The 27,969-nt window shown below is 33.5% G+C and overlaps 1 protein-coding gene across 2 annotated transcripts; it reads left to right on the top strand.

Annotated features, from left to right (window-relative positions):
- The first annotated feature begins 112 nt into the window (after positions 1–112).
- LOC117343749 (coiled-coil domain-containing protein 93-like) lies at positions 113–27,757 on the top strand. 2 transcript variants are annotated; one of them, XM_033906229.1, is made up of 22 exons: positions 113–242; positions 1,323–1,436; positions 2,088–2,182; positions 2,865–2,976; positions 4,111–4,209; positions 5,434–5,490; positions 7,011–7,108; positions 7,498–7,534; positions 8,141–8,236; positions 9,105–9,155; positions 15,348–15,434; positions 16,878–16,994; positions 17,365–17,427; positions 18,057–18,130; positions 18,989–19,145; positions 20,467–20,538; positions 21,832–21,940; positions 23,117–23,199; positions 23,755–23,792; positions 25,156–25,240; positions 25,672–25,785; positions 26,563–27,757. In XM_033906229.1, exons 1-22 carry the CDS (start codon positions 150–152, stop codon positions 26,605–26,607), a joined length of 1,896 nt encoding a protein of 631 aa, XP_033762120.1. In that variant the 5' UTR covers positions 113–149; the 3' UTR covers positions 26,608–27,757. The 2 variants fall into 2 exon arrangements, with proteins under 2 accessions (XP_033762120.1, XP_033762121.1); XM_033906230.1 differs by lacking the exon at positions 15,348–15,434.
- Positions 27,758–27,969: the final 212 nt, after the last annotated feature.

Here is a 27,969-nt window from a genome sequence, read left to right as displayed (position 1 = left end):
CCACCAATCAATATATGGGCCGATGCTCCCGCCATTCAGGTCATTAGGTCAAAGGCTAAATTACCGCGTGGCGAAAAAACTTCCGGGTTATATTTTCTAAAAATAATTTCCAGTCATGTGACTTTTTTTCTCACTACCAAAGGATCAAAATGGCGACCACTGGTGGGAGTGTTTTTGCAAGAGCTAGGTCTGGATCCTCTAAATTACAAACACAGTATGATGCTGACGGAAATGAGATAGAGGTAAATATTTGCCTTGTTCTTTGTTCATAACAAGAAGTGAACAAGTGACAGTGATGTGTGGTTTCGTTCATTTTTTATGCTCCCCCCCCCCCTCCCCCCAAAAAAACCCCGATAATATTCCTGGTAGTAATTTAATAGTATAACTTGTAACACTCATTTCATTTTTAAAATGTTTTATTGTATCAGAGACCTATATTCTGATTGCATGTCATATCAGAGACATATATACGTTTGAACACTCTTCCCTCCCTTTTATAGTCTTTGACCCAGAAGACCTACCAACTTCACAACCCAGGTTCCTGTATCTCCTTGTCAAGTATTCACCTCACTTGAAACAAGGTTTGGTCACATGCAGGCACCAATGTAGTTGGGAGTGGAAAAAAAATGCACAGCCACACTGGGGTTTGAACACGGGACCTCTGAACACTAACATGATGCTCTGGTACCAATTGTGCTACCTGGTCGCTGATGATCGACCCCGTTGAGTTCTGCTACGCTCATGTAAAATGCCTGATTATTTGAAAGCGACAGTGTTGCAAGTTAAACATTGTTCAAACGTCGGGCCACAGACAGGTTTTTTCATTAATTTCACTAAAGTTAGTCTTTACTTTCATAATAAACACCCAGCGGAAATGTTGATTGTTACTTTTAAATGTCAGTCAAATGTTGTTAATTTTAAATGTCAGTCAAATGTTCTAATTGGGTATATAAATAGAGAGGTCTTTCAGATTAATCTGACAGGTTAAATAATATAGAGTCACTATTTCCAGTTATTTTCAGGAAATATCCATGCATTCATTCGGGTGGTCATAGGTATTGGGTCACTTATTGCATGCCCGACCATGTGGGTTTCACCCCACATGTACTTCAATCCAATGCAAGCCAACAACTGGGGCCATTATTAAAATCTGATGATATAATCAATATCAGAATAATTGTAAAAAGTTTACAAATCCATTAAAACCATATATATATACATGTAGAAGAACCCAGCTAGCTGTTTTAATAAATTAATACCCAATAATTTAAAGAAGTACAAATCATGACTGTTGATATTTGCTTTTCATATATGTTTTGTAGTTTGATGTGCGAGAAGATGAGGAGCAGAATGTCAAACTAGGTCAAATTATTGATCTGTTATTGGCTGCTGGGTATTTCCGTGCAAGGATCAAAGGGTTGTCTCCCTTTGATAAGGTAAACTTTCTCACAGTGATATTTATGTGTTATGACACTCAGCACATATTTATCCTCAAATAGTTTAGTGGTTTGGGAAGATCTTATTGATTTGTGATCCACTTTTAGCTGACAGTATTGTTTTGTGAATGATGGATCCCGGAGCTGCAGACATGAGTTTGTTTTGTGAATAAACTCAGTAATGTTTTTACCATGAATTACAAATATGAGATAATCTGCAGTATAGACTATAGAAGTATATTGTTCACTGAGGTAGCCACCAACTACTGCAATGGGTCATTCTGAGGTCCACACCAAGATATTGATAATTACTTTAGTTATACATAATTATTTTGTTCGAGGGGCGATCGATCATACAAACAAACATGAAAATCTAAAAAAAAAAAAAAACAGAACCTACAGTTATTCTTGAATGTTTAGTCTTGATTAAGAAGTATCTTTGACAACCTTCTATTAGGTGACATTTTCTCCACTAGTTCTATTAGTCATACAATAACAGTGACCATATTTTTCCACAAAAAGCTCTTGGTAGCTTAAAATATGCCATATCAATAAGCATGTGCTGAAATTTTGCCCCGAAATTGAACTTGAAAGAAGAATGATAGAATTTGTTTTTTGTAACATGTATCTTTTTTTTTTTTTTTTTTTAAGGTTGTTGGTGGCATGACATGGTGTATCACAACATGTAGTATCGACATAGACATTGACCTACTTTTTCAGGAGAACTCTACCATTGGTCAAAAAATGTAAGTAATTAATTGATATTCAAAGAGTTCATAAAAATGATGAATAAAATAGCTAATGATTTATTCTCTGAAGGTGCATGGTAAGAAATGTTATTTCATCGTACTGTCATAAACATTCCACTGTGAGCCAATGTTTATGTGTTGGTCCCATTGCCTTGGCTTATTAGAGGATGAATATGGTACTTAAGTGTATTTTGATTGTTTTGATTTTCTCAACAACTATAAAGTGTATATTATTTTGATTTGTTAAAAAAAATAATTGTGTATCATCTATCAGGTATTCATAATTTCTTTAAAACATGCCAAAAATATTTAACAACCAAAAATATGAAATTTCATTTTACTTTACAGGAAATAGCAATATGCATTCATGAATATATACAGTTTAATATTAAGCTAATTATATGTCATTATTGATTAATTTAATGGCTGCCAGGGGTGTTGAATCCTTAGGAGTATAGTTCCAAATTCTAAACTTTAAAACATTTTGATTGGATATTTGTATTTGCTAAACTCAAATGAGTGAAGAAACAATTACAGATTCAAATTGGGAATGAAAATAAATACGATTGAGTTTAAGTAATAGATTTGTGAATGAAGAACAAATAAGGACTGCCTTGGCCTTTAGTAGCTGATAACCATTTATTGTCATCGTAATGAACATTGATGCTGTATGTACCAGAGAACTGACAGAGAAGATTGTTGCCGTCTTACCGAAAATGAGGTGTCCTCATCGTATTGAACCTCATCAGATCCAAGGTCTCGACTTTATCCATATCTACCCAGTTGTACAGGTAATGCAATATAATTGTAATAACCACAGACAAGTTAGTTCATTGGTCATGGTATTCAGCGACAATATAGTTCAGTTTTCATGTTAACCACAAACAAAGCAATACATGTACAGTTGTCACATTGACAGTTTCTACAGATACACCATATGCATGCAGTTGTCATGGTATAGAGACAAGGCAATGTAGTTGTCACAGTTTCCACCGACACTACATTCAGTTGTCATGGTATAGAGACAAGACAATTTAGTTGTCAAAGTTTCCACAGATACACCATTCAGTGGTCATGGTATAGAGACAAGGTAGTGTAGTTGTCAAAGTTTCCACCGACACTACATTCAGTTGTCATGGTATAGAGACAAGGCAATGTAGTTGTCACAGTTTCTACAGACACTACATTCAGTTGTCATGGTATAGAGACAAGGCAGTGTAGTTGTCAAAGTTTTCACAGATACACCATTCAGTTGTCATGGTATAGAGACAAGGCAATGTAGTTGTCACAGTTTCCACGGACCCAACATTCAGTTGTCATGGTATAGAGACAAGGCAATGTAGTTGTCACAGTTTCCACGGACCCTACATTCAGTTGTCATGGTATAGAGACAAGGCAGTGTAGTTGTCAAAGTTTTCACAGATACACCATTCAGTTGTCATGGTATAGAGACAAAGCAATGTAGTTGTCACTTTCCACCGACACTACATTCAGTTGTCATGGTATAGAGACAAGGCAATGTAGTTGTCACAGTTTCTACAGACACTACATTCAGTTGTCATGGTATAGAGACAAGGCAGTGTAGTTGTCACAGTTTCACAGATACACCATTCAGTTGTCATGGTATAGAGACAAGGTAGTGTAGTTGTCATTTTCCCTTGTTAACAGTTTCCCTAAGCTTGTGGCCTCTGGATACAGTTCATCGGGTTGGTCCCAACGCCTCGGGGAACAACTGTATACTGTTTCCACAGACAAAAAAAAAATGTAGCTGTTATCAACCATGAACTTCAAAAACTGTCTAGCAGATATTCATAATATACCATTTCTAACTCAATAATTTCATATTGAGGAAATCATTCAACCTTTCAGTTTCTTTTTAAAAAATGTAAAATGAAAATTAAATTTAATTCTGAATTCTTTTGCAGTGGCTGGTGAAAAAAGCTATTGAGACTCGGGAAGAAATGGGAGATTACATACGATCTTTTTCAGTATCACAGTTCAACAAAAACCACAAAACACCAGAGGTCAGTATCAAAACTAAGTCAAAGGTCAAAGACACTACAAATATTCAAAATATATGAGGTTTGAAAACTAGGTAATTTGCCTTCGTTCAGTTTTAACAGAATCAACAAGAACATCAAATCTAGCTATTAAAGTCGAACAATAGCAACCACAGCCATAGTCAGTGGTAGAAATATTCCAAACCAGTGACATATCTTGAGAACCCTTCTCAACAGATTTCATTTATATTCACACCACATTAATCACGTCAATTTCAAATTCCTCAACTGATCACATTCTGATGGTCGTTGGTCAAGCTAGGTTAAAAGGTTGATTGTCGTCTTTGAACTCTTTTGCACAGGACACATTGTTACATATTGAGAGCATTCAAGTCTTACAGACATTCAGTTATAAATGTCTGGAATTTTTTTCATAATCATAGAAAAGCAACAAAACATTAGAATTTTATTTTGAACTAAACTTGCTTGATGATGAATGATCATGATTTTAACAGTGCTTTCTTGAAAGTTGGTCACAAAAAAAATCAGCATATCCCTGTAGGCATAAAAATTAAGGTATTAGGATATACAGGGCAACACTTGTTTTAAAAAGTGGAAAAATCCATCACATAATATTGTCAAGTGTTGTTCAGTAAACAGGCAAAGATCACACATTGTTTTTATAAACATGTAGTCTTGTGACCTGATATCCTACCGTGATCAGGATAAGATAAGCCGTATCATACAAGCTTGTTGACTTGATATACATTTCCTATCGGGTAATAACGTCAGTTATATAGGGTGACGTGTATGTTTTGTATGGATAGAAATATTTTAATGAAGGATACATTTTTTTTTAGTCTAGACGTAGCAGCTGTAACTGATAAGTATGACTTTACAGATGACAAGTCTCCTATATTGTATAATTTGTCCTCATCTGTCAGTTATATATATAAAATATAAAACTTAGATAATCTGTTTTCATTGTCCCTGAAATGGAAAAAAATCAAGTGCAGCTGTACCAACCATTTTATGTGATTGAGATTTATTAATGCCTAGTAAAACATCATAATCTCGCGCTCGGGGATTACCGGGGGTAACAATTTCCATTACTATAAACATGTTACCTATTCAATACATGTACATATAAAAGAATAGGGTACCAAGTAGGTGATTGAAAAACAAAAAAACATGTGTTTTTTTTAAAATATATCATTTATATAGTGTATTTTCTTTTTTTTATTGTAGGATGTAGTTTTTGATGCAAACAAGGACAAAGCTACTACAACTGTTGCTGGTGTCAAGGTCAGTTGAAGGATTTTACAAAAGACTCCTAAGAAGATAACATCTTTTAATTTGAATTTATTATTATATAGATGATGTCAAATAATGAATATAAATCTGCATCATACAGTTGTGTCGTCCTTTAAGGACTCCTCAGTGATGATAGGGACATCATACAGCTGTGTCGTCCTTCTAGGACTCCTCAATGATGATAGGGACATCATACTGTTGTGTCGTCCTTCTAGGACTCCTAAGTGATGAAAGGGGACATCATACAGTTGTGTCGTCCTTCTAGGACTCCTCAGTAATGATAGGGACATCATACAGTTGTGTCATCCTTTAAGGACTCCTCAATGATGATAAGGTACATCGTACAGTTGTGTCGTCCTTCTAGGACTCCTCAGTTATGTTAGCGGACATCGTACAGTTGTATTGTCCTTCTAGGACCCCTAAGTGATGATAGGGACATCATACAGTTGTGTCGTCCTTCTAGGACTCCTCAGTTATGATAGGGACATCATACAGTTGTGTCGTCCTTCTATTACTCCTCAGTTATGATAGCGGACATTGTACAGTTGTATTGTCCTTCTAGGACCCCTAAGTGAGGATAGGGAACATCATACAGTTGGGTCATCCTTCTAGGACCCCTAAGTGATGATAGGGACATCATACAGTTGTGTCATCCTTCTAGGACCCCTAAGTGATGATAGGGACATCATACAGTTGTGTCGTCCTTCTAGGACTCCTCAATGATGATAGGGGACATCGTACAGTTGTGTCGTCCTTCTAGGACTCCTCAGTGATGATAGGGACATCATACAGTTGTGTCGTCCTTCTAGGACTCCTCAGTTATGATAGGGACATCATACAGTTGTGTCGTCCTTCTAGGACTCCTCAGTTATGTTAGCGGACATCGTACAGTTGTATTGTCCTTCTAGGACCCCTAAGTGATGATAGGGACATCATACAGTTGTGTCGTCCTTCTAGGACTCCTCAGTTATGATAGGGACATCATACAGTTGTGTCGTCCTTCTATTACTCCTCAGTTATGATAGCGGACATTGTACACTTGTATTGTCCTTCTAGGACCCCTAAGTGAGGATAGGGAACATCATACAGTTGTGTCATCCTTCTAGGACTCCTCAGTGATGATAGGGACATCATACAGTTGTATCGTCCTTCTAGGACTCCTCAGTAATGATAGGGGACATCATACAGTACTAGTTGTGTCGTCCTTCTAGAAACCCTAAGTGATGATAGGGATCAAAATTGTTAAATTTAAGAAGGGATATAAGGAAAATAAAAATGGGGCCTAAATAAATATTTTTCAATATCGGACATCCAAATTATCTAATTTTGAGATGTTTTCACAATATGCATAAATTTTTGTAATGGAACCAGATTAAGGGAGTCCTTCTGTGTAGACAAGTCTGAGCAGAATTTCTGAAAATTACTGAGGTCTTCTTTTCAAATACTTTCCTTAAAAGGACATGGATGGTTTAGATACAAGTCCTGATTATTTCTCCGTTTTATTGTACTAGGATGTATACAAGCCACAGCGACGGTACAGACGACAGGATGCTGACAAACTACGAGATGAAGAGTCCCGAGTTCATTCCACTTTACTGGAGTATGGGAGGTAACTCTTTTTTTTATTAATCTCCGAATTTAAAAAAGTTATATCTTTGAATTAATTGACTTTGATGTTCAGAAATTTTGTAACAATATTGAATGTTGGTTGCTGATGAAAATAATAAGGAAGAATACAATCATTCGATAGACTTTGTGTAATGGAGATTTTTTATTTCCTGTTTTTATCAAAGCTACAGGTAAATGTTCATTTAGTGACATCTCATAAAAAAAACTAGAAAAGAATACGTTTCTTTCCTGTTATATATTTAAATGTTTGTTTTGTAACTTTATTTTCATTAAACACAAATCAATCATACATATGTAGGCCTATTATCAGAATGCTCAATGTTCAGTCAGTTGTGGTATTGTATATAATATGGTTATTTTCTTTTTCAGGCGATATGGGATTAGCAAATCGGACCATGCTGAACAGGTACTGTCACTGTGTTAAAAGTTTAAAAGTTTTTCAATAAGTCTTGACTGAATTAAGTTGTTGTGAAATGTGAAAAATTTCCAGAATTGTTCATAATTTATTGATATAAAATAGGTAAGTGACACACAGTTTTATGTGCCATAAAAATATTTATAGATTTTTTTTTTTTTTCAAAATTTAATAAATAGAATGTAATAAACCTTGATTTTTTGAGTCAGTTATTCTCATTCTTAGCCAAATTGATGTTACATACATATTGATAAAAAACAATGTGGCTTGGAAACTTTTGTCATTAAATTACCAGGTAACCAATGTTAAATATTACTTACTTCATCTAGCTTGCTTGATAGGCAGGCTGGTAACTTCAATCTTTGCCTCACATTTATACTCATAACTGTATTACTTAAATTGGGACATGTTGTAACATCTTTGGTTAAAATATTAGTTAACTAAGTAAATTATTTTCCAAACACAGTATTACCCCGGTAATCCAAATTTAAACCTCTGCCTACAAATTAAGCCCCTCTAACTTTTTGATTACCCTGAGGATGAATGCAGTAGGCTGATTTGGCATTTTTGTCTAAATAATTTTGTTAATTTTTTTAGGAAGGTGACAAGTCTTCTAAGAAAGCTGCTGCTGCCGCCGGCATTGCTGGGCAACAGGCAGAGCCATCTGAGGAAGAACTGCAAGAACAGGAGGAGGTAACTCTTCATTAATGTTTCAGATTCTATTTTCTATTCTTCTTAATTAATAATCTGATGTGATTACCAAATAATACTTTGATGTGATGATTGAAGCTGAAGAGGAATCTTTTTCTTGTCCTTCATTAGATTCAGTCTTGGGTCAAAATTATTCTTTAAAAAAGAAAAAAAACTGAATAAAAAATAATTTCTTTGATTTATAATTTAGAACCATATTTCAATTGGAGACTCTTAATTTTGGATTCTTAATTTAGATATAAATTATCATTCAAGCTATTTTATTTTTCATAATTTCAAAAATCCCATGGATTCTCTAAGAGAGCATCTAATCGAATAATATTCACTGTACATTATGTATGTAAATCTAGGTCAAAATTATAAAGAAGCCTATGCTATGTACATTTCTTAGACATGAATAATCCAACATGCACAATATATCTCCCCATCAAAATTCCAAGAATCTTAACATCATAGAGATGATGTCAATAAGAAAGTTCTTAAATTTAAAATAAAATTCCATAGGAAAGCCTTACAGAGTGTAAGGAAAGTTCCTTAAATAAGTTTTTCCATTAGATCTAATAATACTTTTCTATGGAAGATTTGAAGTTCAGGAATTTCCTTACTTAATGGAAGTTGTAACATTGACAAAAAGTTGGACCTGAAGTGATTTAGTTCTTCTCTTGTAGTTAATTAATAAAGCTTGTTTCATAATTGTTGTAATATATAGGAAGTTTATTAAAATTCCTGAACAGCATGTAAAATTAATTTAGCTGATAATATGATCAGAGGATTTCTGAATTGTTCGTTCTTTGACAAAAAGGGAAATTATTTTACATTGTGTCATAGAAAATAATCATTCATTTTTCAGAAACGAATTCAGATGCTCATGTCAGGGATGTCTGCTATGGGAGTACAGGAGGTATGTCAGCTTGTCATTGGTCATTTGTTTACCTTCTAACCACTGAACCTCAATCTCTCCCATGTCCTCTATGGGAGTACAGGAGGTCCGTCAGTTTGTCATTGGTCATTTGCTTACCTTCTAACCCCTCAACCTGAATCTCTCCCATGGTAGAGATCATGGTAGCGTGATATTATTATGTCACTTCCTTCCATGGAGAATTCTGTGTGGGTACTGATTTTTTTGGAGGGATGATAGTCGGTCACAGGCTTATAATGCATGAACTTTGGCATGGTTGTAGACTAGCAGCTTAACATTATTTTTTTTGATGAATTTTTTTTTTTTTAAACAAATACATTCTTTTATTATCTTCCCCTATCTTGTCAACACACTGCCAGTTTTATCAGTGGTGTTAGTTTTTCCTTATTGAAATGTCTTACTTTTTCTTTGATTTATCTTTACCTATTTTGTATTTTTACTGATCAGGTTGAATAACATTTTGAAACTGTAGAAATATTTAAATTTAATTTTGATGTTGTCATCACAAAAGTCTTCATTTGATATAAACTGAAACATATCTTTACTCTGTGTGTTAAGAAAGAGTTAGGTTTGAGTTACATGTGCACAAATGTTACCTGTTGTTCCGTAGATTTGTTCGTAGAGCAATACAAATGTACATTGTCTAGAAAACTGTCTTATTGAGTAATTTACCCACACATGTCTATTGCAATTAAATGAAAGTTCTTTAAATATATTTCACTGTCCTTTAACATCAATCCCTTCTATAACAAAGCTTGTGTGTTAGTCCCCAGTAATACATATTGTAGGAAAACAGGCCAAAAAGGAAGCGAATCGCTTGACTGGCGCATGTCAATAGTTTTGTTTGCGTTTTTGCTATATACTGTCAAGAAGTATATAATCTTTTAGACAATAATGTTTCATTTCAGAAATGAGCATCATTTTGTGTTTTGGCTGCAGATAGCATAATACCACGTTGAATGAATTATTGTTAGAAAGTTTTAACTCAACTTTTGAATCTAAGAATCACAATGATTTTAATTGCAGAAAATTACATCTTAGTAAACACATGCAAATATAAAATCATAAAACTAAAAAAAAGAAAGAAATAAGTGTACATAATTCATAAACATGTTAAAATGGAAAATGACTTAATTGATGACCTTTTAAGGCACCTTCTCACCCTTGGTTTTGAAGTACGATGACAATATATACAATGATGTCAGATTTGGGCACTACACATCATAGTAAAACCCAATTATACATCACATTGTACATGTACATCATGGTAAAACACAATAATACATCACATTGTACATGTACATCATGGTAAAACACAATAATACATCACATTGTACATGTACATCATGGTAAAACACAATAATACATCACATTGTACATGTACATCATGGTAAAACACAATTATACATCACATCGTACATGTACATCATGGTAAAACACAATAATACATCACATCGTACATGTACATCATGGTAAAACACAATAATACATCACATCGTACATGTACATCATGGTAAAACACAATTATACATCACATCGTACATGTACATCATGGTAAAACACAATAATACATCACATTGACAATAATACATCACATCGTACATGTACATCATGGTAAAACACAATTATACATCACATCGTACATGTACATCATGGTAAAACACAATTATACATCACATCGTACATGTACATCATGGTAAAACACAATTATACATCACATCGTACATGTACATCTGTACTAATATGGGGTGCCAAACTGCCTGTACTTTGACATGAACCAAACCCAGTCTTCCATACAGATGATATGTCAATCAAATCCATGTCATTTCTGTAAAATCTTGCTTCATTATCAGAACCTGTTCTGAGAAGATGGCTCTCCTGTGGCACGTTCGATTTTGTACGATAATAATGGATGATGGCGTGTTGCTGAGTCACACTTGGACTGTACTCACTCACCCGTGTCACAAATGTTGTCAGTGGTGTGAGACACACCCCGTTTTCTTCTACTTTACAGTTGAATTTGATATCACCAAATATTAAATTTGGAATTTCTTTCTCTTCAAATACAAATTTGAATATCATGCTCATCTTAGCTTCAGGAATAAAATTCTCACAATTTGTTTCTGATGTAAGAGATTTTTCTGTACGGTTAATTGTGTAACATTCTTTGACTTGTAGAGTTTTATTTCGATTTGATTGCCATACAATCATCTTTGTTTTCGTAGCCTCATCAAAATCAATCTTAAAAAATTCCTCCTCTTTCTCACGAACATCATATATGCTAATGAGACGAATCCAACCAACATTGTCCTTATTTGGAAATGAGCCGTCGTCAAAATTGATCAGTGGATGGTGTAGATACATACTGACGTTCTGAAAATATCTTTCATCATCATACCTCCCTTCAAACATAGACTTCGGCACAGTGAATTGTATACCACCCTCGTCATTTCTCTCGAATTATGTGAAGAAGAAAAGTGCAACTGAACAGAGGAATATGAGAAGCAAACCTAGCATTATTAGGACGCGGTATACTATTTTAACACAACCATCCCATGAAGGTTTCTTTATATCTGTCAAACTTTCAGTGTTACAGTAGAGCACCAAGCAGAATGCGATGCGAATTATCACCCCAACAATTATGACTACAGCCTTAACCAATTGGAAATAGCTGATAGCCTCCTCGCGACAGACCATGATACGTAAACTCACTACAAGTTGAGGGATATCCTCAGCCCAAATACAGATAGCAGAGACAAGATCTGGGTTGATCCAGGGGCAGCGATGGAAAACTTCTTTGGCAAGGTTCACAACCTCAAAGGTGAAGGTCACTGTTCCAATCACAGAAAAGGTCAAAAGGGCATAGGTCAAAGTCTCTGGAGGAGGACCATACACAAGACCCTCTTTAATTGTATAAACATCACGAAACAGTAGCCAATCAGCAAACAGATCTGCTATATCAAGAAAGAAAACAATGAGCAGAAGATTTGTCCGGAAACACTTGTGATTGTGAAGTTTGCTGTCACAATGATCCGATTCATCGGGGCTCTTGTCAATTAGAACCATTTTCTCTGGCTTGGATTTACTCATGTCCTTCCTCCTTGGACTTCTATATGATGTGACTGATAATTCTGAAATTGTTGACTACTGTGAAAGAATTCAGATGTTTGACACGCTGTTTTCTCTCAGTTGCTTTAGCTTTTTATCCCTTAACTCCTTTATTTCGGCTGTTTGTATTCCATTGATTTCTGCCCAATCCTGATCGAGAGTCCTTCACTTCACAAGGTTTTTTGATTTTTTCAATCTCTGTACTTCAATATAATTAGTAATTATGGATGATTGTAAATCCCATTCAAGTTTCTAGAATAAGTTCTCCAGAGAGCTGAGTGACGTTCACTATTAGTCAATTCCTGGATTTAAATACATACACAGTTTCAGAATCTAAGTATGATATTTTCACTGTGATTTTCCCCATGCAAGCTGTGCACGTCTATATTGTTATTTCTCTCTTGGTTGTAGATCTGTCTCTAACTTGCCAGACATCTACCTGTTTAAATTTCAATTTCTTCTCTGATTTGTTATTACCAGTTGTATGCGTTTGTGTGGTTGTTAACTTTCAACAGATGGTGGTAAGCTGGCCTTTGTTTTTCTGCTTCATTGAGTTCTGTTATTCCGTGTGATTACACAGAGATTGTTAATGCAAATTATATTGAAAAGAAATAACTTGTAATCTTTTCATATGAAGGAGAAATTTATTTTTTGACTATGAATCTTATACACTAGAGAAAAACCACAGAGGCCTGTCAAATGAAATCCAATTGTTGGATTGCTTTTTTGACTCTGAATCGAATACACTAGAAAAAAAACACAGGGACCTAGCCAATAAATCCAATTGTTGGATTGATTTTTTGACTCTGAATCTAATACACTAGAAAAAAAAGCACAGGGACCTGGCAAATAAAATCCAATCGTTGGGAATTTCTGCCAAGTCCCTATGTAAAAAATATTAGAAATTGAATATGGTGAATTCAGATGCTGTCCAAGATCTGATTATTTTTATATCTTTTTTAATCGTGTTTTGGGGTATATCCTGGTTTCTAATTGAGCAGATTGGAAGCAGTTGGCAAGCAGATGCATACTTGCAATATCCTGTCATTGCATTGAATTACATTTTGAAACTCTGTTGGAAGGGTTTTGAAAAGTTGAATAATTTTGATAACTACATGTACATTTCCTTGAATTCAAAATAATTTTTTTTTTGAAGTTGTGGTATTCATATTGGCTCTCATACTGTACACAGGGGCTTGGCAAAATCTACAACGATTTGGTCTTCACAATTGAACATTTATGCCATGCCCCATTCACATACATGATATGTGCATTAATTGCTCTTAATTAATTCCACATCGTGAGTATGCAGACTGGTATATTTTCATAGCTTCCAACTTAAAAAAGAAAGCTAATTATTTAGAAATCAGAAAAGAAGTAGTTTGATTACAAAATTACAATCTTAACATTGTTTACCTTTGGCCTGATTTGTCTAGTAATCATGAGTTACTGTCATTACTGGGACCTAACTGTATTTTTTGGAGTTATTTCCCCTTGATTGTACTAAAGCTTCATATACATTGTATGTGAATAAAACAGGCATATATGTTAAATGTAACATAGGTAAACAAAATGGTTTTGTGGTGTCTTAGGAGGTTCATTCCTGTGTGAGACTTCACTAGTGAAGTAAGGTCAAACTTTTTTCAGTAATCAAACCTTCATTCCCTGAAAAAATAAGATCTGATAAACTCTCGTCAATTTATAATTGAGAATTTTGTTTATTAACTGTATAGGTCATGAAATTATTACTGCAGAGTATTTTTCCAGGCTTTTCATAGACTAGTTTTTATTTTATTTTTAGATTGAAAAAAAAAGTTTCGAATTAAAGAGCTTGTAAATGTGAAATTGGTTCCCTGAAATGTTTACAATATGTAGGTGTTTGCCAATTGCCAGTTTGCCTAATATGGGCTCAAGATTTTCAGTTCCATTTTTGTGTTGCCTTCAAAAATCAGGTGACATATAGTTATCATTTTGTTGGGGTCAGCATCATTGGCGTCTGTGTCAGTGTCGTTTTATGCAGCGGCGCGTCCACAGTAAGGTTTCCATGCGACAAGTCAGGTTCCCTTAATTGGGCTGATTAACTTAAACTTCATACACTTTTTCCTTACCACAAGTGTTTGCAGTGGATTGTTTTTTTGTACTGGTCCAAAGGTCAAAGTCATTGTTACTAAGAATAGAAAAAAAAGTTTCTGTGTGATAACTCTTGTTCCGTTGGGCCCATAAAAAAGTTTCTGTGTGATAACTCTTGTTCCGTTGGGCCAATTAAACTCGAACATCATGCAGATCTTCCTTACCATGAGTGCTTGTTTGGGATTGTTTTTCATGTCCGAAGGTCATAGGTAACTTTCTAAAAATAGAAAATGTGTTTCTGTGCTATACCTCAAGTTTCCTTAGGCAATTCCATTAAGTTTTTGAAGGATTTAAATGCTTTTAACAATATGATTGTTATATCAAAGGTGCACTTTTCTAATCATTTTAAATAAGATTTAACTGTGTATGATAAAAGCTGATACATACAAACAACAACCACAGTTAATCCCTGTGAATTCATTAGAGTAATCTCCCGTTTGAATGCTTTTTATTAATAAATGATGAATGCATGCATTTTGTTATTCCTTTTGAGTAGATCTTATTTTCTATTTTATGTTATGTCATCAGTTTTTGTGTCCATTTTATGTTGTGTCATCAGTTCTTGTGTATATTTAATGTTGTGTCATCAGTACTTGTGTACATTTTATCAGAGACATATATACAGTACATTTTTTTGTCTCATCAATTCCTGTGTACCTTTGATGTGGAATATTGAACTTTAATTTCTGATATGTTGCCATGCAATTTATCAATTTTTTTGTAGTAACACAAAAATTTTATTATAAAAATTGATGTACTGACACTTAAAGTGAAAGTTTTTCTCATTGTAAAATTCTTCCAAAATGCATGTTGGAGTAATGTATGTGTAGTGCTTATTCTTTATACTATAATGTAGTACTTTTTTTAATCATCCAATCATTTCAAAGATCATCCTTATCATTTGAATGTTTGAATGGCATGCTTTTGTTGTATTAGGGCAAATTGACTGCGAGTGCGGTTGGTTCCATCGTTGGCATGCAGTCGGCAGAAATTCAGCAGATCGCATCCGAGTATGCAGAAAAAGTAAGTTTTTTAGGGAAAACTATATGGGTATTTGACAAATTACGATTTGAAGAATGATAAGACAGTTTTAAGAAATGATTTAAGATTTTCATTCTTTTTTCTTTCTTTTTTATAAATGTTAATATATATATTGATTCAAAAATAGAAAAATTTTCATTTTTAATTCCTTGCATAGATTGTCTTCTGTGAGTCTGTTTGTATTTACACATTTATATTTTATGGTGGTATACCAGCTGCTTTCTTGAATGGATTCAGCTGGTTTGATAAACGGAAGGAGATATTTGCTAACTTATAATTACTTTCTTTTAATTCTTTGATATTTGTTTGGTATGTGATAATTTAATTTCATTTTTAAGTCATGATTATTCTCGTTATATCTTTGATGCATGGTTTGACACAAACATATACATGTAGTCAATTGTATATAGTTTTACCCCATTTTTTCAAAACATCAGTATTTTTGACGAAACATAATTATTTGGTAAACACAGAATGTTTTTATCACATTTTATGATGATTTAGATGTTATATGCATGACATCACCAAACTTATATGTTCTATATATGTACAATCTTAAGTTTATTAAAGGATATAATTCAACTACAGAATTCATCACAGAAAAATGCATGCTTCGCTTTGTAAATATTCTACAAATAAGCATTGAACTTCTTATATATGTCGCCATGGCATTTATGTTTGATATGAATACAGTGTGTTATAGTAAGCTTTGTAGACAAATATTATATTGTGCCACTGTAATACCCAGAGATCAACTGTATAATATATTTCAATGTTTTCTCTGTAAAATATTTGATGATATTCCAGCCCTCCATTTATATTCCTTTAGAATAGACCTCTAAGTAAGTTGTACCTGCATATAGTCACCAATAGTGTGTACCTGTTCAGAAAGGTGAAGTAAAGATATGTTAATTAGTTGGGTTTAACATATTTTGCAGATAATTTTAAATCCATTGTATACTGTAGAAAACTATTCATACACTGAAATTTGGAATCATTTACATGTCCTGTGTTGTTCTTTATTAGGATTTTGAGTTATGTACCAAGCTCTAACGAAATAGATTTGAGTAAAGATTTGAGCTGTTGGATTTTGATGTTCTTATTTGTGCATCAAAAGTATGCATCGCAGTATTTTTCTAAACAAAACAGTGAGTGAAAAAGAATGAAACAGTTTTAAAATGACCAAGTACATAATAACATGAATTTCCTTCTTTTCACCTTTTTAAATTTAATGATATCTTAATTTGAGAATGAATACCACTGTGTGCATTTGCAGGTACTTCATTTTACCTGGTGAAAGACTGGAGAATGGAAACAAGCCCTATGAAATTTAGCCAGGTTCAGCCTTAATGGCCTTTGGAGAATAATGATTTCCAGGTGCAGCATAAATTACTGTATTAAAAACTAAATATGTTACAATTTCAGCAAGCAGAGATAGAACAAATCGAGAAGACGGAGAGAGTGGGCGGGGCACAACAACACAAACGGATCACTGGTGCTCTTACGAAACAGATCCAACAACAGAAAACACGCATGGATGAGGTATGAATAGTTAAACATGTAGATAGACGTATTAATGAGGTATGAATAATTAACCACAGATAGCCGCATTGATGTTGTGAATTATAAATATGTCTTAAACTTTTTGTATTGTAGTACTGAACATCAAATTTTATTTATATAATCATTTTCTATACAATTTAAAGCAGCATTTAATATAATTCGTTTTGTGTTTTTCATGATTGCTAATTTAATGACTCTTTGCTAAATTTTTACATGTTATGGACTTTGACTAGATTTTGACATGTTATTGACATTGGCTTGGTTTTGCATTCAGCTCCATTTCCATCAAACCGGAACTGGAGGCATACAATTCAAAAACATGTTTCTTTAATCTAATTATCCCTTGTAGGTGATGACTAAACATGCTGAGCTACACAAAGTATATCTGGAGACACAGGAGAAACTAAAACAGGTAAAGTCGACCAAAAATACTTGTCGAGTCTGGTCTAATTCGTACTGATAGAGAGCTTACTTCTTTATCTTGGAAATGTTGTATTGGAGCAGGAGCGAAAAATTAAAATGTATTGGCTCAGGCGAAGGGTGGTGAAAAATAGGCAATATGATATTGTTATATGATTCCGAAAATACATTTTACTAAGCGAAATATATGTTGAGCGCAAAATACTTGAGAACATAAAGTGTATAAGTTTTGGGCAAAATACTTGAAAGCATAAAGTTGGAAAGTATAGAAACAATTTCTTTGAAATACAAGAAAAAACCTCTTTCATACACATTTAGAGATGATCCTTCACACAATGATAAAGGACTATAATCCTGTGTTCCTAGAATGTGAAATGAGAGAAGAATTTTTTGGTTAAGCTCATGTATCGCTTTAGTTTTTAATCTCTTGACTGTATGGGTCTTTCCATCATCTTGAAATTCTAGGGTTTGTGATCACATACAATCTGTGAAGGGGAGATAACTGATCAAAATTTGTAGCTTTGAATTTTGAATATAATTTCAAAAATGTATACAATGCTCCGCACATATGCAAATTACATTGCATCATTCAAAAATCTGCATTTCTTGTGTTGTTGACAGGCTCAATCCCGAAGTGAAAAGATTGATTCAGAAATGGAGAAACTCAATGCCACAGAAACAGAAGAAAACCAGAGGTGATTATTCTGTACCGAAGACAATGGTTCCGTGATAGCTTGTTTTGATTTCAAAGAACAAACCTCTAGATCTACCACAACACTTTATTCTCTAGAATTTTTCAAATAAGTGTTTCCAACTTATGCATCTCCACAATGCAAAAATGTCAACAGTTCAGTTAAAAATTGCTAAATTAATCTGTAAAAATTTTAGTAACCGAAATTAATTTATGATTAAAAAAAGGATTTTGATTTAACTTCACACAGTGATATATAAAGGACCATAATATCTCAGATAAGTTTGAGTTTCATGGTTTTGGATCAAGGGCCGTTAGGGGACATATATTGCTTTAGCAATACCCAGTATGCTTGTTAGCCCCCTACTGGTGAAACCCAGGGTGACTATAGGTTTCCTCTCTGTCTGACTCGTATTTATAGCAGTTAGGCCCCTTTTCCTATGTAGTGAAAATGTGGACCTGACAACTCTTCCAACATTTTTCATCCAAGCTTAAAAGGTTGGGGGTTTTTTTTTGGGGGGGGGAGGGTTAGTTTTAATACCCAATTTTGGTGACAGTTTCAAGATTCCCCCCCCCCCCTCTTATTTTGATGTGGTTTTTACATTTAACTTTTTTGTTTTTTTGTTGTTTTTTTTTCATTTTTAATTTTGCTCAATTTTGTTCCATTTTGAGTTGAGTTTGGAAATTGGAAATAGGGCATTAATTAGCTATGACGACTGAAGTTCTAGTTTAAAATACAGAATGCATCAGATTTGGTTGTGTTTACATTCTATTTAAACAACATTGAAGGTATAGATTAGAAACAGAAGTCACAGTCTAACAAAGAAGAAACTAGGGTTTTTAAAGTTTTCTGTTTTCTCAGTATTCTACAGAGACTGAGGGCACTGGTAGCCATGAACGAAAACCTGAAGAAACAGGAGCAGGATTTCAAGGCTCATTGTAAAGAAGAGATGACTCGCCTGAAAGGACAGATTGAGGAGTTGAGGGACCAGAGCTCTGAGGATGATAGCGGAGATAAGGTACCCACCAACAGGTGGCAATTAAAATAAGGGCTTTAGGGTTAAGAACTAGAGATTAGAAGTAAGGATTGACACTAAGGGGCAGATTGAGGGGGTCGGGATACAGAACGGTGAGGGTGATAGTAATTGTGATGTTTTAGCTAGGAGAGAAATTGAAGGGTTCAGGGCACAAACGTGTACGGGTCACAAAAAGGATTACTTATGGGGTAATAAACTACTGTAACCTGGGGGACTATAGGTTTCCTCTCCTTCTATCTTGTGTGTATGTAGTACATACAATGTATGTAACACTTAAGTTTGTCAGCACTCCAACAGCTTCATTCCTTAATGGTGTTTAATCAAACTTCACACAATGATAAATTTAAAGATTGGAGCCAAATTTCATGTAAAAAACCACTATGGTGAGATGTAGCCATCCTGATAGGGATCAATAAAAACTGTCATACTCGATATTTAATGATAATACATTTTTTTGTTTGTATGTTCAACCTTTGTACAAAACTTGCAACTAGCTGACAGAGTGGTAAACACCGCAATGGCTATAATGATAATTATGCAAGGAGGATCAACTGTACCTGTTGTAATAAACAGGTGTTCACACTCATATGATTACCTCTATAGCTTATTTCCTACATGTTTAACAGCCTACCAGTTATATGTACAAACCAAAGCAGAAGTTTATAACTGCGTAATTTATTTCAAATTATATTTTGTGTGGGTTTTTTTTCATACTGTGGAAAATTTACTTTTGGCTTTAAAAAGTCTTGAATTCTAACCTGTGGCCTTGAAAAATTCTTGAATATATCATTCATTGCTCCATATTGGGAGAGCAACCCTTTTTTCGATGATATTATGTGCCTTCAAACGGGACATTCTTTAAGGTAAATCTCAAATGATATAATTAGAAATTTGTAGATCTCATATGATAAGAAATGGATGAATTGGCAATGAAACCACATATTTATATACTGGTATAGTATGAAGCAATTGAAGTGTTAAAAATCTTTAAGATGAAATACCTTATTGTATATAAAAAGTTTATTGCAATATTTAAAGGTTTTTGAAATGGTGTTGAATTCAGATAGACCAGATCTGTATCCACACTAAGTATGGGTACCATGTTATGTCAAATAAGGACAACCTTATTGATAGTTTACAAACATATTCTTAAATAACTTTTGTGAACTGAATTTTTAATCATTAATCATGATTTGATTTTGTAGGAAATTTCAGTGTATGATATCATATAACCTTGATCCCTTGTAGTTATAGAACATTATGGTTATCGTATTGCAGGGTTTATTATTCCATGTCTTTACAGGAGAGAGCCAGCCTGATAGACAAGCAGTATACTGCCGATAAGGAAAAACTACACAAGATTAGGCTTCTACTCGTAAGTGAAAAGTTTTTTATACCCTCCACAGATTTTTGAAACATGAAATATTACTCTTCATCTATCTATCACAAATTTGTTTGGTTTGGCAGAGTTTGTCAACCAGTGATGAATGGTCTGTACTAAGAATAGGTCACAAATCCTTTTAGCAAAGTATGCAGAAGACTCATTTTTATACCCCAATAAGCTTTAGTCTGTGACATACACTGTTTTACGGTCGATTCTGTCTGTCCATCTGTCTGTCTGCCTGCCGCTACAATATAGGTAAGAGTATTTGTTACCTATTTTTTAAAGAAAAGTGGTGTTCAAATACTAAAAATTTAGCATTTATTTTGCTTAATGGTCTAATATATGGTTAGGATTTGATATCGTGCAATTTGATAAATCTTGAAATTAATAACATCTTTTTATACAAGTTAAAATTCTTAGTAATTTTTTTTTAGGCATTTGTGGGGGTCAAAAAGTAACAAAACGGCAAAACTTGTTTTAGAGATACTAGAATCAAACAGGCTTGATATATTTCTGTATTTTTACATTTACTTCAGTGTGTTGATAGGGATTCTAAACCCTTAGTAATTTAGTTCACTTGCCCATCTGTTAGACTTGCTCACTGCCTGTTGGTATGGAGTAAGCTGTTGGGTCTAAGGTTCAGTTTGTGAAGCTGTTGCTTCCCTATCAGTTGATGGGTATCCTGTACTTCCAAAATATGCTCTTACAGGTGCAAACTGTATCCGATGGTCATGTTGTTTAATCATATTGTATAATGATGCAATTATTTTATGTGGTTGAAATGAAGCGGGCTGCAGAGGCATTTATGTTGCGTCAACATATTTCCAGTTTCTTCTACAAATACGAGTTGCTAACAGCAATAGCAACTTTTTAAGTTTTTGGTACGGAAGTTTTCATGTGTAAATTTCTAACTAAGGCAATTTCGTGTTTCCAAATCATTATTTTGAAATGTAAATTTCTAACTAAGGCAATTTCGTGTTTCCAAATCATTATTTTGAAATGTGCATATAAAATAGTTTTAGTTGTCACTTAGAGATTGAAAAACAATTTTTTTTTTAATCCATGAGATCAAATCAGGAATCTTACCTGAATACAACAGGATTACATTTGATGTCACATTGTTCATAAGTTATCTTTTGTTTCGAATAGATTTTGACTTTCATATCTAAATTCAAATTACATGATAGTGTGTGAAGTCCTAGTCAAGCTTGAGGTCTCAATTTTGTTGCTAATACCTAAATTGTATTTGATCCTGATGTGTCTTTGTGACTTTGACATTTGCAGGCAAGAAAGACTCGAGAGATTGCTGTACTTCAGAGAAAGATCGATGAGGTCCCCTCTCGGGCAGAAATGAGCCAGTATCAGAGACGATTTGTTGAGCTTTATCACCAAAGTAAGTTATGACAAGCTTTGTTGACACTGGATCACGAACCTTTAATTGGGAATAATTTAGCCTGGATTCTGAATCATACGTTTCGGAATTGATAACATAAATATTTGCCATTTAGTTCAGTAGTCCAAGGGATCGTTTTCACAACATAACAATATTTATTAATTTACTTCTTGCATATTGGTAAAAATATTACAAAAACGGCCCAATCAATATCACTGGAAAACTTGGCCAATATGGGCAAAACTGAGCCAATATCATATTGGCCCAGTTTTCTCGTATTGGCTCAGTTTTTCGATAGCATCCAGTAGTACAGTATCAAATTCTGAACAGGGTTATCTGCCCTTTACTCTCTTATCTGGTGCAAACATATCAGGAGGTAACATTACCATCACTCTCATGCCGCCACAGAAACAAATGAAATATTCCCATCAGTCTAGATCTCTATCCAGCTCTCAAGAATAAATTAAATTTATTGAACTGACTCATTATAATGATTCTTGTTAGAATGTTTTTATTGAATTAATTGTTGTCATTAAATTTGTTGAACTGATTATTACATGTATTGTTGTCATTAAATGTTATTTGGCAAAAATATGTTTTTTCATATTTTTACCAATATGCAAGTAGTTAATTAATAAAAGAGTCATTAATCAGCCAATTCCATATTGGCCCTGTTATTAGGCCTTGGTCTGTCAAATTAGCCCTTGGCCTGTGGCCTCGGGCCAATATGACGGACCTTGGCCTAATAACAGGGCCAATATGACAGACCTTGGCCTAATAATAGGGCCAATATGGAATTGGCTGATTAATAACCCTGTATTGTTGTTGTTTATACCGACTATATTTGTGTAACTGTTCCATGTTCTATATCTATATGTGATCGTTTGTAATTTACCCGTGTCTTGATAAAAGGGCAGATTACCTTGAAAATTCGACAATTTACTTGTCTGCACTGTCGCTATTACTACTTGAAAATTATCTATTTCTAGTAATACGCATCCAACATTTGTTTGTTAGGATCCAGTACCTATATTGGATTATACCATCGTTATTACTGTATTGTGATTTCTTAAAGTAATAAATTACCTATGACAGCTACAGTTGATATATTAATCAAAAACTTTGAGTTATAGAGAGGTCATTATGAGATAAATGTGTAACCATGATATTTTTCAGTTTCCTCTACCCACAAAGAGACAAAACAATTTTACACCCTGTACAATACATTGGATGATACAAAGCTCTACCTAAACAAGGAGGTAAGTGCAGGCTTGTATTATTGTCATTTCAAAATAACAATGCAAATGACTTTAGCTTAGACATAATGACCAAACATTACTGGTGTTTGAGCATTCTCTGTAGGGTTATATTATTGTCATTTCAGAACTGGAAAAGGATAATACACGTATTTCCTAGTTAGACTGAGTTATTGAAAAATTTGTATGGCCTGATGAAGACTAGTAAGATTGAGTGTGTAACCAGTCAACTTATACATAAATTTACTAACCTGGCCCTAGGTGGCTTGGGTGTCTAGATCAGGAGTCTAGCAACTCAATAACCACTATTGAATACATGATCTCCTTTGCTCTACATCGATTTGCTCAGGTCTCACTGCAGAGTTATACATACATGACCTGTGTCATAAAGAATTACCATTAAACGAACTGTGTTGATAAAATATTGTACATTACATTCATAAAAAAAAAACATCAGAAATGTCAGCTTTGTGATATGTGTTCATTTGAGTGAGAGCTTAATGTAATTCTAATTTTGTTTATTTTTCAAATCAGCAAACTTTTTATATTTACTTTCAGGTGAATTTACTGAATTCGATTCATGATAGTTTCGCACAGTAAGTATATTATATATGTATCATGCATGCTAAATGTATTTGAATTTTACTACACAAAATTACACGTTAACAAAATGATACGTAATTTTACTAAAATTGTTCTCAGAAGAAGACTTCTTAAAATGTCCATAAAAAAAACGTTCATCCATTCATTTTAACAATTATTCAACTATTTTTAGTTCATTTTTGTCACTATTTGACACTATTTGTTAAATTTTCTAGATGGACAAATTTAGTTAATATTTCTACAAACTGATTTGCCTTTTAACTACTTAATTATTTATCAAATAAATAATCGTTTTGTGTTGGGATCCTATATTAACTATTTATGACATATTAAAGATTATGTATAAATTTCCCATTAACTATCTACAACATACTTAACATCCATTCATGCTAGTATTTCTTTCGGAGGGAGAATTCCTAATTTAGACATACTTCATCAATCAATCTTAATATTTTATTCATAATTCGAACAATCCAATTATATATGTAAATGTAAGCCATCAAAAATAAGGAAACTCCAAATATGTATAATAAATGTATTCATACTTTTACTAGTCTTGAAAATCTTGAGTAACTGTATTCCTGTATGCTGTTTTAAAACGTCTGTGACAATGTACAACTTGTTGTACTTAATATTTATAACATGCACTATAGATATGATCGAAAATAAATATAACATTCTCATTTTATAACTCGGTTTATTAAATATTGATTAAATATATTGAGGTTATGTTATTTCCATACAACAACAGTATATTGACCTAGAACGCCACTGTATAGGGAACAACCAACCAATTGAAAAAATATATTTTTGAAACAGCCCCTGTGTATAGAACGTTGAGCCAAGGATAAAATGTCTGGCAGCCACTGATTGGCCAGTATGTTATGAAGTGAGAAAATAGATATGTAGCCTGATAGGTAACTATCAATAAGAAATGTTGATATAGTCCGATTGGTTTTTTTCCCAAAAGTTCACGTAATAATAGTAAACAGGTAAACATTTAAGATTTTTGAGAATTTTTACTGCGAAATTCACCTATTTTCAAAATGGCTACCCTGGAGAAAATTTGAGCTGAAGGACCCAACTTTTTTTTTTGATTAGGTGTTATATCAGACCCTAAACTTTTGTTATAAACCATAATCGTCATATTTAATTCAAGCATTTGAATGAAATTATCCAAAACGTTAACACTAAGGTCTATGGGAAAACAATTGGTTGGTTGGTCTCTACAAGATTGAAAACTATCAGAACATTACATGTACAGGACATGCTTATAATTAGTACTAAGTTGATAAAGATTTCAGAAAATTTAAATTGTTTGCACTTGCCTGTTAAGTATGAATTCTTTTTATTTAGGGCCATGGCGTCTCCTGGAGCAAAGGAACAATTTTTGAAACAATTTGAACAGATTGTGGATGGTGTGAAGGCAAACAAATCAAAGGCAAGTGTGATGTCTACTTAACCTTGAAAAAATATGTCAGAATTAAAATCAAGTTCCGGTATCAGAATGAAGAAGTCACATCAGGCAGAAATGGAAATTAGAGCCCGGTTACAAATCCTGCTGAAATGATGGACTTTTGTCATATTGCTAAAAGCCATATTAGACATTCTATGGCTTGTATTGCTATGTAGTTGGTAAAATTTTCTAGGCCACAGGTACTGAAAATAGAGAGGCTGAATATGATAATCAACGGCTTAGTCTCTTTTAATCGAAAAGATAATCCTTTTAATTACAAAGTAAAAAGCGAATCACCAGATTAAGGAGAGTGGCATTGACAGTATCTAAGTTTAGGCATTGTATAAAAACTTAATCATTCGTTTGCAGAAAGTGTTTTATGAGTTTTTTTAAGTTTTGTTATTGTTTTATTCCAGGTAGAGAAACGTAAACAGGAGGAGAAAATGAAAAGGGACAGACTGAATGATGATTACCTTGATCTTATAGAAAAGCAACGTCTGTATTTCCAAACCGTCAAAGACTTCAAAGAGGTACACATACTATTTCAAATAGGTCGTTCAACCACAAACAAATATTGTTGGCTTTTTTATGACTATGTTGATCAGTAAACAAGACATTATTGTGGGTTTAACTTCTTTGGAAATCTGTACCGTTGTTAGAACCACAGGTGTCATTTTGGAGACGTTGTATAACCTTGATTTGATCTATATTGACATGATGATGGTCGCCAATGAAGCAGGAAACTTATTCTCTTTTTACTTTTTCACACATCAATATCCTGTAATTTTTTTTGTTGAAGCTTCGCAGCAGTTTTATAGGAATTTATTCAAGCATAGTAATACCTGCACTTTTCTTTGTATATTTAGTTAGAAAAATATGAATGATAAAATAAATAATTGATCAGTTATTCGACAAAGAAATACATACAAACCATTTCTTTTACATGTGTGTTTATTTTCACAATTGCTCTTTGAATCAAATTGATTATGTATAATACATATCAAATCTATAATTAACTTATGTTGGAATAACATGTTGTAACGGCCATCAGAATGATACTTTTACTACTCACACAGTACTTACAATTACATACAGCTTAAATGTAGTGCACTACTAGTTTAAGGTTAGCTTACACTCAACTGTATGCCTGACAATTTACATATTCAGTTTTGAAATTATCATAGTCGTATCCTTTAGATTCAGAGTTTCCACATCATCATGAGGTTGGTGTTGAAATTATTCATTAAGTTTCACTATGATTTTTTTGTCAATATTTGCTGTTAAAATTTTAATTGTTTTACATTCAGGAATGTCGGAGGAATGAAATGTTGTTGGCGAGACAAAGAAAGTGACAGAACAGAATTCTTCTCTGGATCAGCTGCTGTGTTTACAGTGATACAGCTTGAAAATTACGTGTATTACAACAGTATATTTATATTTCTACAGACTTATATGGTGATTAACTGCCAAAACAATTAAGAAATAAACATAAAAACAATATAGTTAACGTGTTGTTAATTTTTATTATGATTATGAGCAGTATATCTGTATAAAACAAATGCTATATAAACTGTGTCCGTTTTTTCACTCTTACACCGAATATTATCTTGGATATATAGAAATGTAGGCTGATGCTCTGTTTGATATGAAAGCACAAAGGTAAAGACTATATCAGCAATTCTGACTTGGCAAAAAAATAGGAAAATGTTAAGTCAAAGGGTGTACGATATTCATATGTAACCGGGTTGGACATATATCGTCTATATATGATACAGTTTTTTTCGCTTAGTAAGTGTTAATATACTTAGACGGTAAATGGTATAGTTTAGTTATAGTATAGTTTGGTCCTTTATCGCCTGCTACGTCAACAGCCTTGTGGTTTTTGTTGACATCTTGCTACACGCCTTCCAAGTGTGCAAGTGCAGGCCATTTCGAGTTCATATTAATGCATTCGAAGTTTCTTTTAACTTTGTATATGGTATAATTTAACACATCAACCTTTATTACGTATTATGACAAACCTTAGTACCTGCTGTTGGCATGTAATTTGTTAAGTTGTTTGTAAATTTCAACAAAACATACGAAAATTGCATGTTTAAATGGGACATGATTAGCTCATTCTATCGCATATATTACACAATAGGACATTTCTTTGACCAGATTTGACTTTATTATATATACAAACACTGATTATTATATTTTGATATTGAAATACAAATGGCGGTTGTAAATAATATCACACAAATATGGCATACGAGGAGGTATTTCAACCATAAAAATGCTCTTAATACAACTTATGAATGACTTGACATGATTAGAACACTAGTACTGCTTTAAGGAAAAAACGTTCAGTCGTTGAGTTTGGGATAAAAGATGCATAGTACTGATAAAGGCTCCAAACACATCAGTTTAACAATTTGTCTTAAATAGGAAATGTTTCCTTTATGCCATATTTTTGTAATATTATTCACAGCCGCCATTAGCATTTCAAGATAAAAAAAACAGCTATGGTAAGTTTTATACGTACATATAAAATTAAATCCGGTTAAACAGATGCTCCTAGATTGTTCTATAGACACTTGTAGTCATAACAGCTAGCTTGGCTATTTTTCAGACTTGGTTGTTTGTGTGACTGAGAATTAGTCCCCGCTACATCTTGCCACATAACAACAGTCTAGAAGAAACTGTAAACATCTACAGCAAATTATTGATAC

Source organism: Pecten maximus, chromosome 15, assembly GCF_902652985.1.
Source record: "Pecten maximus chromosome 15, xPecMax1.1, whole genome shotgun sequence".
In the NCBI taxonomy this organism is placed as follows: domain Eukaryota; kingdom Metazoa; phylum Mollusca; class Bivalvia; order Pectinida; family Pectinidae; genus Pecten; species Pecten maximus.
The sequence above is the reverse complement of the archived record's forward strand: the minus strand, read 5'-3'. Positions and strand labels throughout refer to the sequence as shown.